The sequence below is a fragment of the Nerophis ophidion genome, linkage group LG07 (assembly GCF_033978795.1).
Source record: "Nerophis ophidion isolate RoL-2023_Sa linkage group LG07, RoL_Noph_v1.0, whole genome shotgun sequence".
NCBI lineage: Eukaryota > Metazoa > Chordata > Actinopteri > Syngnathiformes > Syngnathidae > Nerophis > Nerophis ophidion.
In genome coordinates, this window is record NC_084617.1 from 10,093,873 (window position 1) to 10,105,942 (window position 12,070).

At 38.2% G+C, this 12,070-nt stretch overlaps 1 protein-coding gene across 1 annotated transcript; it reads left to right on the top strand.

Moving 5' to 3' along the window:
* Positions 1-5,999: 5,999 nt before the first annotated feature.
* On the top strand, positions 6,000-7,199 carry LOC133555894 (heparan sulfate glucosamine 3-O-sulfotransferase 4-like). Its single transcript, XM_061905356.1, has one exon. The coding sequence runs from the start codon at positions 6,642-6,644 to the stop codon at positions 7,197-7,199; it is 558 nt and encodes a 185-aa protein (XP_061761340.1). The 5' UTR covers positions 6,000-6,641.
* The last annotated feature ends 4,871 nt before the right edge of the window (positions 7,200-12,070 follow it).

Sequence of the window (12,070 nt, forward strand, 5' to 3'; positions counted from 1 at the left end):
TGCAACAGGTGACGTCGCTATCCCCGATTTTGGTAATAGACTTTTTGTATTCATTAACTTCCACGCAATTCCTCTGTTTGTTTCCCTAGCTTACATGCTAGCGCCTTTAGTTTCTTCTAGCTCCCATGCTAGCTCTTTTTGTTTTGTCTCTAGTGCCTTTGTGCAAGTTTTTAAGTTCCTAGTCTGTTTTGTTAGTATTAATAAATAATCCTTTCTTGCCTTCACGCTGTGTCCAATCCAACTGCATCCTCGAGAGAACAAACCCGAATCATAATGCGGTTCCAAGCGTCACAGTAGTATTATTTTTAATGATTTTATTAATATTATTACTATGGAGGATGTTGTTGTGACTTGTGCAGCCTTTTGAGACACTTGTGATTCGGGGCTATATAAATAAACATTGATTGATTGATTGACATGCTACTGTTTAGCATGCATGATTTAAAAAAAACAAACTTCAAAACCTCCAAAATTGGTTATAAAAATCACAACTAATATTGCACATTTAAAAACAACAGCTAAGCATAAGTGAAAGATTTATTGTATTTTTATTTTTTTTAATTTAACTTTTATTTAACCAGGTAAAAAAAAAAAAGATTAAAAACAGTTTTTCAAGGGAGTTCTGGCCAAGAGGCAGCAAAGTTACACATACAATTACATTCACATTACAAATTAAAGTGACAGGATGGGCATCAAGTAAAACAGTTTGAAATAACTGTGGTTTCTTTAAATACTTTCAGTTTAGATTGAAAAGCATTTAAGGATAACAAAATCAATCAGCTTCCAATCTCTTATATTCTAAACACTTTGTAGAGTGCAACATAACTGTAGCTGGGCAAATTCAACTTAATGGCAAAGACTACTTCCTTATTAGGCGACACACCAAGGCCGTTTAATGTCTGCCATTTAGTGTTTTAGAATTGCAAATGCATGCAAAATCGACTAAATAATACTTGCAAATGACACTCAAAAAATGTAATAAAAAAAACAGGACATAATTTCAATTCAAAACCCGGTCCAACACAAGAACTAATTAATGCTTAAAGGTTAATAAGCCTTGTACATGTCAGGCTTGTGTTTTAGTTTTTCCTCCGTGTGTGTTTAGTGATTCCTGTTTTTATTTCCTTTCAGCGCTCTTATTTTGTCTGTTTCCTGTTTTTTTTCCCCTGTGCGCTGTTTTCCCCTCAACTGTGGCGGCTTGGCACCTGGCCACACCTGGTGTCAATCAGCCTAATCCTATTTTCCCTGCTTTGTTCCTCCAGTCAGTGCTGGATTATTGTATTGTCACTTCTTGTCGCTCTCGTGTCATTGCTACCTGCCGTAGCGGTAAGCTATATTTCGTTAGATGTTTGTAGCTTACTGTTTTTTGCTCCCTGCTTCCAATTTGTCTTTATACAACACGTAACGACTTCTGTTCCCGGTTCTGTTCATGCTAGCCTCCATGCTAAGCCCTATTTTTTTGTGCTAGCTTCCATGCTAAGCTCCTTTTATTTTTCTAGCTCCCATGCTAGCTTTCTTAGTTGGTTATCGCGTTTTTTGTTGTACCCTTTGTTTTTGTTTTGGTATTTTGATTAAATCATGTTTACGTGCAAAATGCTGCCTACTTCTCTGCATCTTGGGGTTCGTCAACAACTAACTTTCACAGTACGTTTGCGGTAAAATTTCCGATTAAGCACGGTGACATTAATTGACATTTTACATGCGTTTTCTCTTCACAAAACGGGGCCCAAACACATCACGGGACCCGACAGATTTGGGCGGGCTTGGTTATGTTTTTGAATTAGTGAACATGCATCCAACAGGAGGTGAAAGTATCGTACAAATATGGTGATTTAAAAAAAAAAGAAAAATAAATGTTGGCAACATGCATTCCATCATCATTCCAGGTGCTGTAAAATTTATCATTTATGTCCTAAAAAAAAAAACTACACTGCTTGAGCAACATTTTAAAATGTGCATCTCAGAACAAAGACAAGTGGAGGTGTACCTATTGTTATGTCCTTTATATATATATATTTTTTTTTTTTTCTGCGTCACAGAAGTCAAATTAAGAGTTAAAAGAGAATAAAGTGAGTTCGACCACGTCTGGGTACAAATAATAGAACTCGCTTAATTATATAACATGCAATTATTGCAGCAGCCCCTTTATGAGAAATATTTACAGCGAATGCGCGCGACAAATTGTTGCACGAATGAAGGCTGGATTCACTTCATTTTTTCTGGGGGGGGGAAAATAAATCTACGGCAAGGGTGTCAAAACTCAGATGTGGGCAGCTCCATCATTCAGCGAGGCAAGCGAAAGCCTAGAAATAATGTGCATACTTTATCTTTCTTACTAAATGTATTCATTGTTTCCATTTTGACAGAAAAAATGGAAGTGATGCATAAAATGGCACATTTTTTAACTTGACAAAGCATCTGCTCATGGAGCAAATATTTTACTATAAGAGGTGACAATTGGATTCAGAGTCTATTCTCCATTCATCACGACTCTTGATTCAAACAGATTTTCCCATATGAGTTGGGAAATTGTGTTAGATGTAAATATAAACGAAATACAATGATTTGCTAATCATTTTCAACCCATATTCAGTTGAATGCACTACAAAGACAAGATATTTGATGTTCAAACTCATAAACTTAATTTTTTTTTGTTGCAAATAATAATTAACTTCGAATTTCATGGCTGCAACACGTGCCAAAGTAGTTGGGAAAGGGCATGTTCACCACTGTGTTACATCATCTTTTCTTTTAACAACACTCAATAAACGTTTGGGAACTGAGGAAAGTAATTGTTGAAGCTTTGAAAGTGGAATACTTTCCCATTCTTGTTTTATGTAGAGTTTCAGTCCTTCAACAGTCCGGGGTCTCTGCTGTCGTATTTTACGCTTCATAATGCGCCAAACATTTTTGATGGGAGACAGGTCTTATTTGGTAAAATAACTCTAGCAAAACCTTTACCAAACAGCTCACAGACTACAGCACATTCTTTTGTTTGCAAATGTATGACGTAGAGATGTGTATATATATATATATATATATATATATATATATATATATATATATATATATATATATATATAATATATATATATATATATATATATATATATATATATATATATATATATATATATATATACATATATATATATATATATATATATATATATATATATATAAAGTATTTTCTACACCAACATTCATCTATTTGTTTGTCTTTGGTACACTATTTAGGCCATTGGTTCTTTGTTTTATTTTTGCAAAAATGTATACAGTATATCTATTTTTATATTGCTATTTTTATCTTTGGTATGAAAATTATTATGTAACAACATCTATTAGTATTTTTTGGTTCTTTGTTGTTGCTATTTTTGTATTATGACAATTTATTATTGGATCATGTTGTACTGCATTTTAATCGTTTGTTCTGTGGTTGTGTGATGTTTTTTGCCTGGACCCCAGGAAGAATAGTCTCCACTGCGGTGTAGACTAATGGGGATCCTTAATAAACTAAACTATTAATTATTTTTGTTATTGTGTGAATGCCCCAAAGCATTCACATATATAGGTTTCTACACCAAAATTCATTTATCTATTGTGTGAACGCTCCAAAGCATTTTCCACACCATAATTCATCTACTTGTGTGAATGCTCGTATGTTTTTTTTGTACACCCAAATTCGTCCATTTTTTATTTGGGTGTGAATGCTCCAAAGCATTCACACATATGGTTTTCTACACCAAAAATAATCTATTAGTGTGAATGCTCCAAATAATTTTCTACACCAAAGTTCATCTACTTATTGTGTGAATGCTCATATGGTTTTTTTACACCAAAATTCATCTTATTACTGTGTGAATTCTCCAAAGCATTTTGTATACCAAAATTCATCTACTAATTGAGTGAATGCTCATATGGTTTTCTACACCAAAGTTCATCTATTTATTCTTATTATTGTGTGAATGCTCCAAAGCATTCGCACATATGGTGTTCTACACCAAAATTAATCTATTTATTTTTATGATTTTGTACACCAACATTAATCTATTTATTATGTGAATGCTCACATGGTTTTCTCTACCAAAATTAATCTATGTATTTTTATTATTGTGTGAATGCTCCAAAGCATTCACAGAATATATACGTATATTTATATATGAATGAATTTTGGTGTACAAAACCATATGTGTGAATGTTTTGGAACATTCACACAATAATAATGAATGGATGAATTTTGGTGTAGAAAAGCGTATGTGTGAATGCTTTGGAGAATTCACACAATAAAAATAAATAGATTATTTTTTTTGTGTAGAAAACCATATGTGTGAATGCTTTGGGGCATTCACACAATCAGAATAACTAGATGAATGTTGGTGTACAAAACCATAAGAGCATTCACACAATAATATATGGATTAATTTTGTTGTAGAAAACCATGTGCGTGAAAGTTTTGGAGCATTCACACCATAATAATGATAATACAAACAGATTCATTTTGGTACAGACAATGTTTCTGAGCATTCCCACAATAAATAGTTGAATTGGAGCATTCACAAAATAATAATAACAAATACATGAATTTCGGTGTATAAAACCATATGTGTGAATGCTTTGAAAGATTGACACAATAATAAATAGATGCATTTTGGTGAAGAAAATCATTTGTGTGAATGCTTTAGAACATTCAAACCATAATAAATATACGAATGTTGGTGTAGAAAACCATGTGTGCGTATGTTTCAGAGCATTCACAATAATAAATTGATGCATTTTGGTGTAGAAAACCATATGAGCATTCACACAATAGATACATTAATTTTGATGTGGACAACGCTTTGGGGCATTCACACAATAATAATAATAATAATAATAATAATAATAATAATAATAATAATAAATAGATGAATTTTGGTGTAGAAAATATTTTGGAGCATTCACACAATAATAACAACAACAATAATAATAATAATAATAATTATAATAATAATAATAATAATAATAATAAATAGATGCATTCTGGTGTAGAACATATTTTGGAGCATTCACACAGTAATAACAATAATAATAATAATAATAATAATAATAATAATAATAATAAATAGATGCATTCTGGTATAGAAAATATTTTGGAGCATTCACACAGTAATAACAATAATAATAATAATAATAATAATAAAAAATAGATGCATTTTTGGGTGGAAAATATTTTGGAGCATTCACACAATAACAATAATAATAATAATAATAATAATAATAATAAATAGATACATTCTGGTGTAGAAAATATTTTGGAGCATTCACACAGTAATAATAATAATAATAATAATAATAATAATAATAATAATAATAATAAATAGATGCATTCTGGTGTAGAAAATATTTTGGAGCATTCACACAGTAATAACAACAATAATAATAATAATAATAATTATAATAATAATAATAATAATAATAATAATAATAATAATAAATAGATGCATTTTGGGTAGAAAATATTTTGGAGAATTCACACAATAATAACAATAATAATAATAATGATAATAATAATAATAATAATGAATAGATGCATTCTGGTGTAGAAAATATTTTGGAGCATTCACACAGTAATAATAATAATAATAATAATAATAATAATAATAATAATAATAATAATAATAAATAGATGCATTTTGGGGTGGAAAATATTTTGGAGCATTCACACAATAAATGCTTAATATGGTTTTGGTTGCTTTCTTCAGCAACCAAAACGTTGCTGAAGAAATTATTTTTTTGGGGCCCCACACCGCCTAGGGCCGGCCCTGCACGTGTACGCGCCTTCAACGGGACACCAGCAGGGAGCAGACAAGAGCTTTTGTGCACAATAACGTGCTTTTAAAAAACAAAAACCAACAGCACGTTTTTTGTTTTCCCCCTTTTCCCAAACGGGGAGACTTTATCTGTGGCAACAATGTCGCGCACCAGCTTTCTATAGGACGACACATCCTGGAAGGAGAGCTTTAAAGCTGGCGCGCGCACAGCGAGTGAGTGAGTGAGTGAGTTAGTGAGAGAGTGCGCCTCGGACGCGCGTCCACAAGCCGCGAGCGAGCATGCGAGCAGGACGCGTTTTGTTTCTTTTCCCGTCCAAACACGTCCAAGTTGATAAAAAGAGGGGATTGTTATTATTATTTTTTATAATAATAATTATTATCATTATTATCGGTTCGGGTCTGGACGGATGTGTTGCGCACGTGCAGAGAGGAGAAACCACTCCGCCGAGCATCTTTTCTTCTTCTCCTCCTCCTCCTGACTCTTTCCTTTGGAAGGACGCCAGCCCCGCCGATCCTTGCAAGTTGGCTCCAATAATTTGTGACATTGTCCGTCAGACATCAGTAAATCGATTCTTTAAAAAAAAAAATTGGAACGATCCCTTCCATCCCTCCTCCTCCTCCTCCTCCTCCTTTTCTTCTTCATCTCCTCTTCCACTCACCACCTTCTTATAAATATGCGACCCGGCGTGCTCGGCTCGCCCCGGTCCGTCCTCGGCATGCAGCAGGATACGGTTCTTGCTGATTTTTGATGGTCTTCCTTTTCCTGTCCATGCAAGACCCGGAGCGGAAACATGTCGGTCCACTTCTCTGAGAGGACCCCGGCTGTCAGAGATGGCATTCTGGTCCGGCACTTTCACCTCTAAAGTGCCCAGGAAAATCTTGTTCATGTTCACCCTGTCCCTGTCGGTCACCTACTTGTTCTACAGCTTGATGAGCTGCTACAACTCGCTCCAGTTCCCGCTGCAGGACAACTTTGCCTACCAGGCTCGGCTGGCCACCGAGGAGACCACTTTGGTGAGGGACCAACTTTACTCCGCCTCGCCGGAGGCCGGGTTCGCCCGCGGGAGCACGGTGGTCTCCGTCGTGCGCCAGGATGAGGTTCCGGTGGAGGACGAGGAGGAGGAGGAGGACCGTCGAGCCCGGCCGCCGTCCGCCACCGAGCCCGCGCGGCGGAGGGCGGTCGGCGCCACGGAGGGCGACCTGCGGGTGAACTGCACCTCGGATTACGGCGAGAAGAAGCTCCCGCAAGCCATCATCATCGGGGTGAAGAAAGGCGGCACCCGGGCGCTGCTGGAGGCTCTCAGGGTGCACCCGGATGTCAGGGCCGTGGGGAACGAGCCGCACTTCTTCGACAGGAACTACGAGAAGGGTCTGGACTGGTACAGGTGAGGGGCAGCCTCCGGGGTACGATGTCGGGTTGAGGGTTCCGAATTCAGAATTCCATTTGTGTGTGGGCTTCCTTTCATATTCCAAAACCACGGAGGAGAGGGTAATTTAGTGTTACTCGATTATTTTCTTCAAGGTGTCTACTGCCACCTAGCTGGATACATGCGTATCGCTCAAGCATGCCTAAAGACACGTAAGTCCCCCCAGGGGGCCTACTTCTCTGTTTCTCTTTTCATTTGAAATTCTCTTGCGAACCTGATAATTCTTTCTTTGCACAAAGCACCCTACTGCCCCCTAGCTGAATAAGTGGGTATCGCTCAAGCATGCCTAAAGACACTTAAGTCCCTCCAGGGGGCCTACTTCTCTGTTTTTATTTTCATTTTAAATTCTCTTGAGAAACTTATATTTATTTATTTGCACAAAGCATTCTACTGCCACCTAGCTGAATAAGTGCGTATCACTCAAGCATGGCTAAAGAAACTTAAGTTCCCTCAGGGGGGTCCTACTCCTGTTTTTTTTTATTGTTTGAAATTGTCTTGAGAACCTGATATTTATTTCTTTGCACAAAGCACCCTACTGCCACCTACCTGAAGTAGTGCGTATCGCTCAAGCATGCTTAAAGACACGTAAGTCCCCCTAGGGGGCCTACTCCTCTGTTTCTGTTTTTATTTAAAATTCTCTTGAGAACCTAATATTTATTTTTTTGCACAAAGCACCCTACTGCCACCTACCTAAAGTAGTGCGTATCGCTCAAGCATGCCTAAAGACACTTAAGTCCCCTCAGGGGAGCCTACTCCTGTTTCTTCTTTTGTTTGAAATTGTCTTGAGAAACTTATATTTATTTCTTTGCACAAAGCACCCTACTGCCACCTAGCTGAAGTAGTGCGTATCGCTCAAGCATGCCTAAAGACACTTAAGTCCCCTCAGTGGGGCCTATTCCTCTGTTTCTTTTTTTAATTTAAAATTCTCTTGAGAACCTGATATTTATTTCTTTGCACAAAGCATCCTACTGCCCCCTAGCCGATGAATTGCGTATCGCTCAAGCATGCCTAAAGACATTTAAGTCCCCCTGAGGGGGGCCTACTCCTCTGTTTCTTTTTTGTTTGAAATTCTCTTATAAACCTGATATTTATTTATTTGCACAAAGCACCCTACGGCCCCCTAGCTGAATAAGTGCGTATCGCTCAAGCATGCCTAAAGACCCTTAAGTCCTCTCAGGGGAGCCCACTTTTCTGTTTCTGTTTTTGTTTGAAATTCTCCTGAGAACCTGATATTTATTTATTTGCCTAAAGCACCCTACTGCCACCTAGCTGAAGTAGTGCGTATCGCTCAAGCATGACTAAAGACACTTAAGTCCCCTCAGTGGGGCCTATTCCTCTGTTTCTTTTTTTAATTTAAAATTCTCTTGAGAACCTGATTTTTATTTCTTTGCACAAAGCACCCTACTGCCCCCTAGCTGAATAAGTGGGTATCGCTCAAGCATTCCTAAAGACACTTAAGTCCCCCTCAGGGGGGCCTACTTCTCTGTTTCTTTTTCCATTTGAAATTCTCTTGAGAAACTTATATTTATTTCTTTGCACAAAGCACCCTACTGCCACCTAGCTGAAGTACTGCGTAACGCTCAAGCATGCCTAAAGACACTTAAGTCCCGTCAGGGGGGCCTACTTCTGTTTCTTTTTTTTTTTTCGAAATTCCCTAGAGAACCTGATATTTATTTATTTGCACAAAGCACCGTAATTATATACCTAGCTGATGAAGTGCGTATCGCTCAAGCATGCCTAAAGACACATAAGTCCCCCCAGGGGGCCTACTTCTCTGTTTCTTTTTTCATTTGAAATTCTCTTGAGAAACTTATATTTATTTCTTTGCACAAAGCACCCTACTGCCACCTAGCTGTATAAGTGCGTATCGCTCAAGCATGCCTAAAGACACTTAAGTCCCCCCAGGGGGCCCACTCCTCTGTTTCTTTTTTCATTTAAAATTCTCTTGAGAAACTTATATTTATTTCTTTGCACAAAGCACCCTACTGCCACCTAGCTGTATAAGTGCGTATCGCTCAAGCATGCCTAAAGACACTTAAGTCCCCCCAGGGGGCCTACTTCTCTGTTTCTATTTTCATTTGAAATTCTCTTGAGAAACTTATATTTATTTCTTTGCACAAAGCACCCTACTGCCACCTAGCTGAAGTAGTGCGTATCGCTCAAGCATGCCTAAAGAAACTTAAGTTCCCTCAGGGGGGTCCTACTCCTGTTTTTTTTATTGTTTGAAATTTTCTTGAGAACCTGATATTTATTTCTTTGCACAAAGCACCCTACTGCCACCTAGCTGAAGTAGTCCGTATCGCTCAAACATGCCTAAAGACACTTAAGTCCCGCCAGTGGGGCCTATTCCTCTGTTTCTTTTTATGTTTGAAATTATCTTGAGAACCTGATATTTATTTATTTGCACAAAGCACCCTACTGCCACCTAGCTGTATAAGTGCGTATCGCTCAAGCATGCCTAAAGACACTTAAGTCCCCCCAGGGGGCCTACTTCTCTGTTTCTATTTTCATTTGAAATTCTCTTGAGAAACTTATATTTATTTCTTTGCACAAAGCACCCTACTGCCACCTAGCTGAAGTAGTGCGTATCGCTCAAGCATGCCTAAAGAAACTTAAGTCCCCCTCAGGGGGGCCTACTTCTCTGTTTCTTTTTTCATTTGAAATTCTCTTGAGAAACCTATATTAATTTCTTTGCACGAAGCACCCTACTGCCACCTAGCTGAAGTACTGCGTATCGCTCAAGCATGCCTAAAGACACTTAAGTCCCGTCAGGGGGGCCTACTCCTGTTTCTTTTTTTTTTTTTTTAATTCCCTAGAGAACCTGATATTTATTTATTTGTACAAAGCGCCGTAATTATACCTAGCTGATGAAGTGCGTATCGCTCAAGCATGCCTAAAGACACTTAAGTCCCCCCAGGGGGCCTACTTCTCTGTTTCTTTTTTCATTTGAAATTCTCTTGAGAAACTTATATTTGTTTCTTTGCACAAAGCACCCTACTGCCACCTAGCTGAATAAGTGTGTATCGCTCAAGCATGCCTAAAGACACATAAGTCCCCCCAGGGGGCCTACTTCTCTGTTTCTCTTTTCATTTGAAATTCTCTTGCGAACCTGATAATTCTTTCTTTGCACAAAGCACCCTACTGCCCCCTAGCTGAATAAGTGGGTATCGCTCAAGCATGCCTAAAGACACTTAAGTCCCTCCAGGGGGCCTACTTCTCTGTTTTTATTTTCATTTTAAATTCTCTTGAGAAACTTATATTTATTTATTTGCACAAAGCATTCTACTGCCACCTAGCTGAATAAGTGCGTATCACTCAAGCATGGCTAAAGAAACTTAAGTCCCCTCAGGGGTCCTACTCCTGTTTCTTTTTTCATTTGAAATACTCTTGAGAAACTTATATTTATTTCTTTGCACAAAGCACCCTAATGCCACCTAGTTGATGAAGTATGCCTAAAGACACTTAAGTCCCCTTCAGGGGGCCTACTGCTCTGTTTCTTTTTTTATTTGAAATTCTCTTGAGAACCTGATATTTATTTATTTGCACAAAGCACCCTACTGCCCCCTAGCTGAATAAGTGGGTATCGCTCAAGCATTCCTAAAGACACTTAAGTCCCCCTCAGGGGGGCCTACTTCTCTGTTTCTTTTTCCATTTGAAATTCTCTTGAGAAACTTATATTTATTTCTTTGCACAAAGCACCCTACTGCCACCTAGCTGAAGTACTGCGTAACGCTCAAGCATGCCTAAAGACACTTAAGTCCCGTCAGGGGGGCCTACTTCTGTTTCTTTTTTTTTTTTCGAAATTCCCTAGAGAACCTGATATTTATTTATTTGCACAAAGCACCGTAATTATATACCTAGCTGATGAAGTGCGTATCGCTCAAGCATGCCTAAAGACACATAAGTCCCCCCAGGGGGCCTACTTCTCTGTTTCTTTTTTCATTTGAAATTCTCTTGAGAAACTTATATTTATTTCTTTGCACAAAGCACCCTACTGCCACCTAGCTGTATAAGTGCGTATCGCTCAAGCATGCCTAAAGACACTTAAGTCCCCCCAGGGGGCCCACTCCTCTGTTTCTTTTTTCATTTAAAATTCTCTTGAGAAACTTATATTTATTTCTTTGCACAAAGCACCCTACTGCCACCTAGCTGTATAAGTGCGTATCGCTCAAGCATGCCTAAAGACACTTAAGTCCCCCCAGGGGGCCTACTTCTCTGTTTCTATTTTCATTTGAAATTCTCTTGAGAAACTTATATTTATTTCTTTGCACAAAGCACCCTACTGCCACCTAGCTGAAGTAGTGCGTATCGCTCAAGCATGCCTAAAGAAACTTAAGTTCCCTCAGGGGGGTCCTACTCCTGTTTTTTTTATTGTTTGAAATTTTCTTGAGAACCTGATATTTATTTCTTTGCACAAAGCACCCTACTGCCACCTAGCTGAAGTAGTCCGTATCGCTCAAGCATGCCTAAAGACACTTAAGTCCCCCCAGGGGGCCTACTTCTCTGTTTCTATTTTCATTTGAAATTCTCTTGAGAAACTTATATTTATTTCTTTGCACAAAGCACCCTACTGCCACCTAGCTGAAGTAGTGCGTATCGCTCAAGCATGCCTAAAGAAACTTAAGTCCCCCTCAGGGGGGCCTACTTCTCTGTTTCTTTTTTCATTTGAAATTCTCTTGAGAAACCTATATTAATTTCTTTGCACGAAGCACCCTACTGCCACCTAGCTGAAGTACTGCGTATCGCTCAAGCATGCCTAAAGACACTTAAGTCCCGTCAGGGGGGCCTACTCCTGTTTCTTTTTTTTTTTTTTTAATTCCCTAGAGAACCTGA

Bases quoted from the DNA above. Each gene is read 5' to 3' on its own strand.
- LOC133555894 (XM_061905356.1), top strand. From the start codon at position 6,642: ATGGCATTCTGGTCCGGCACTTTCACCTCTAAAGTGCCCAGGAAAATC.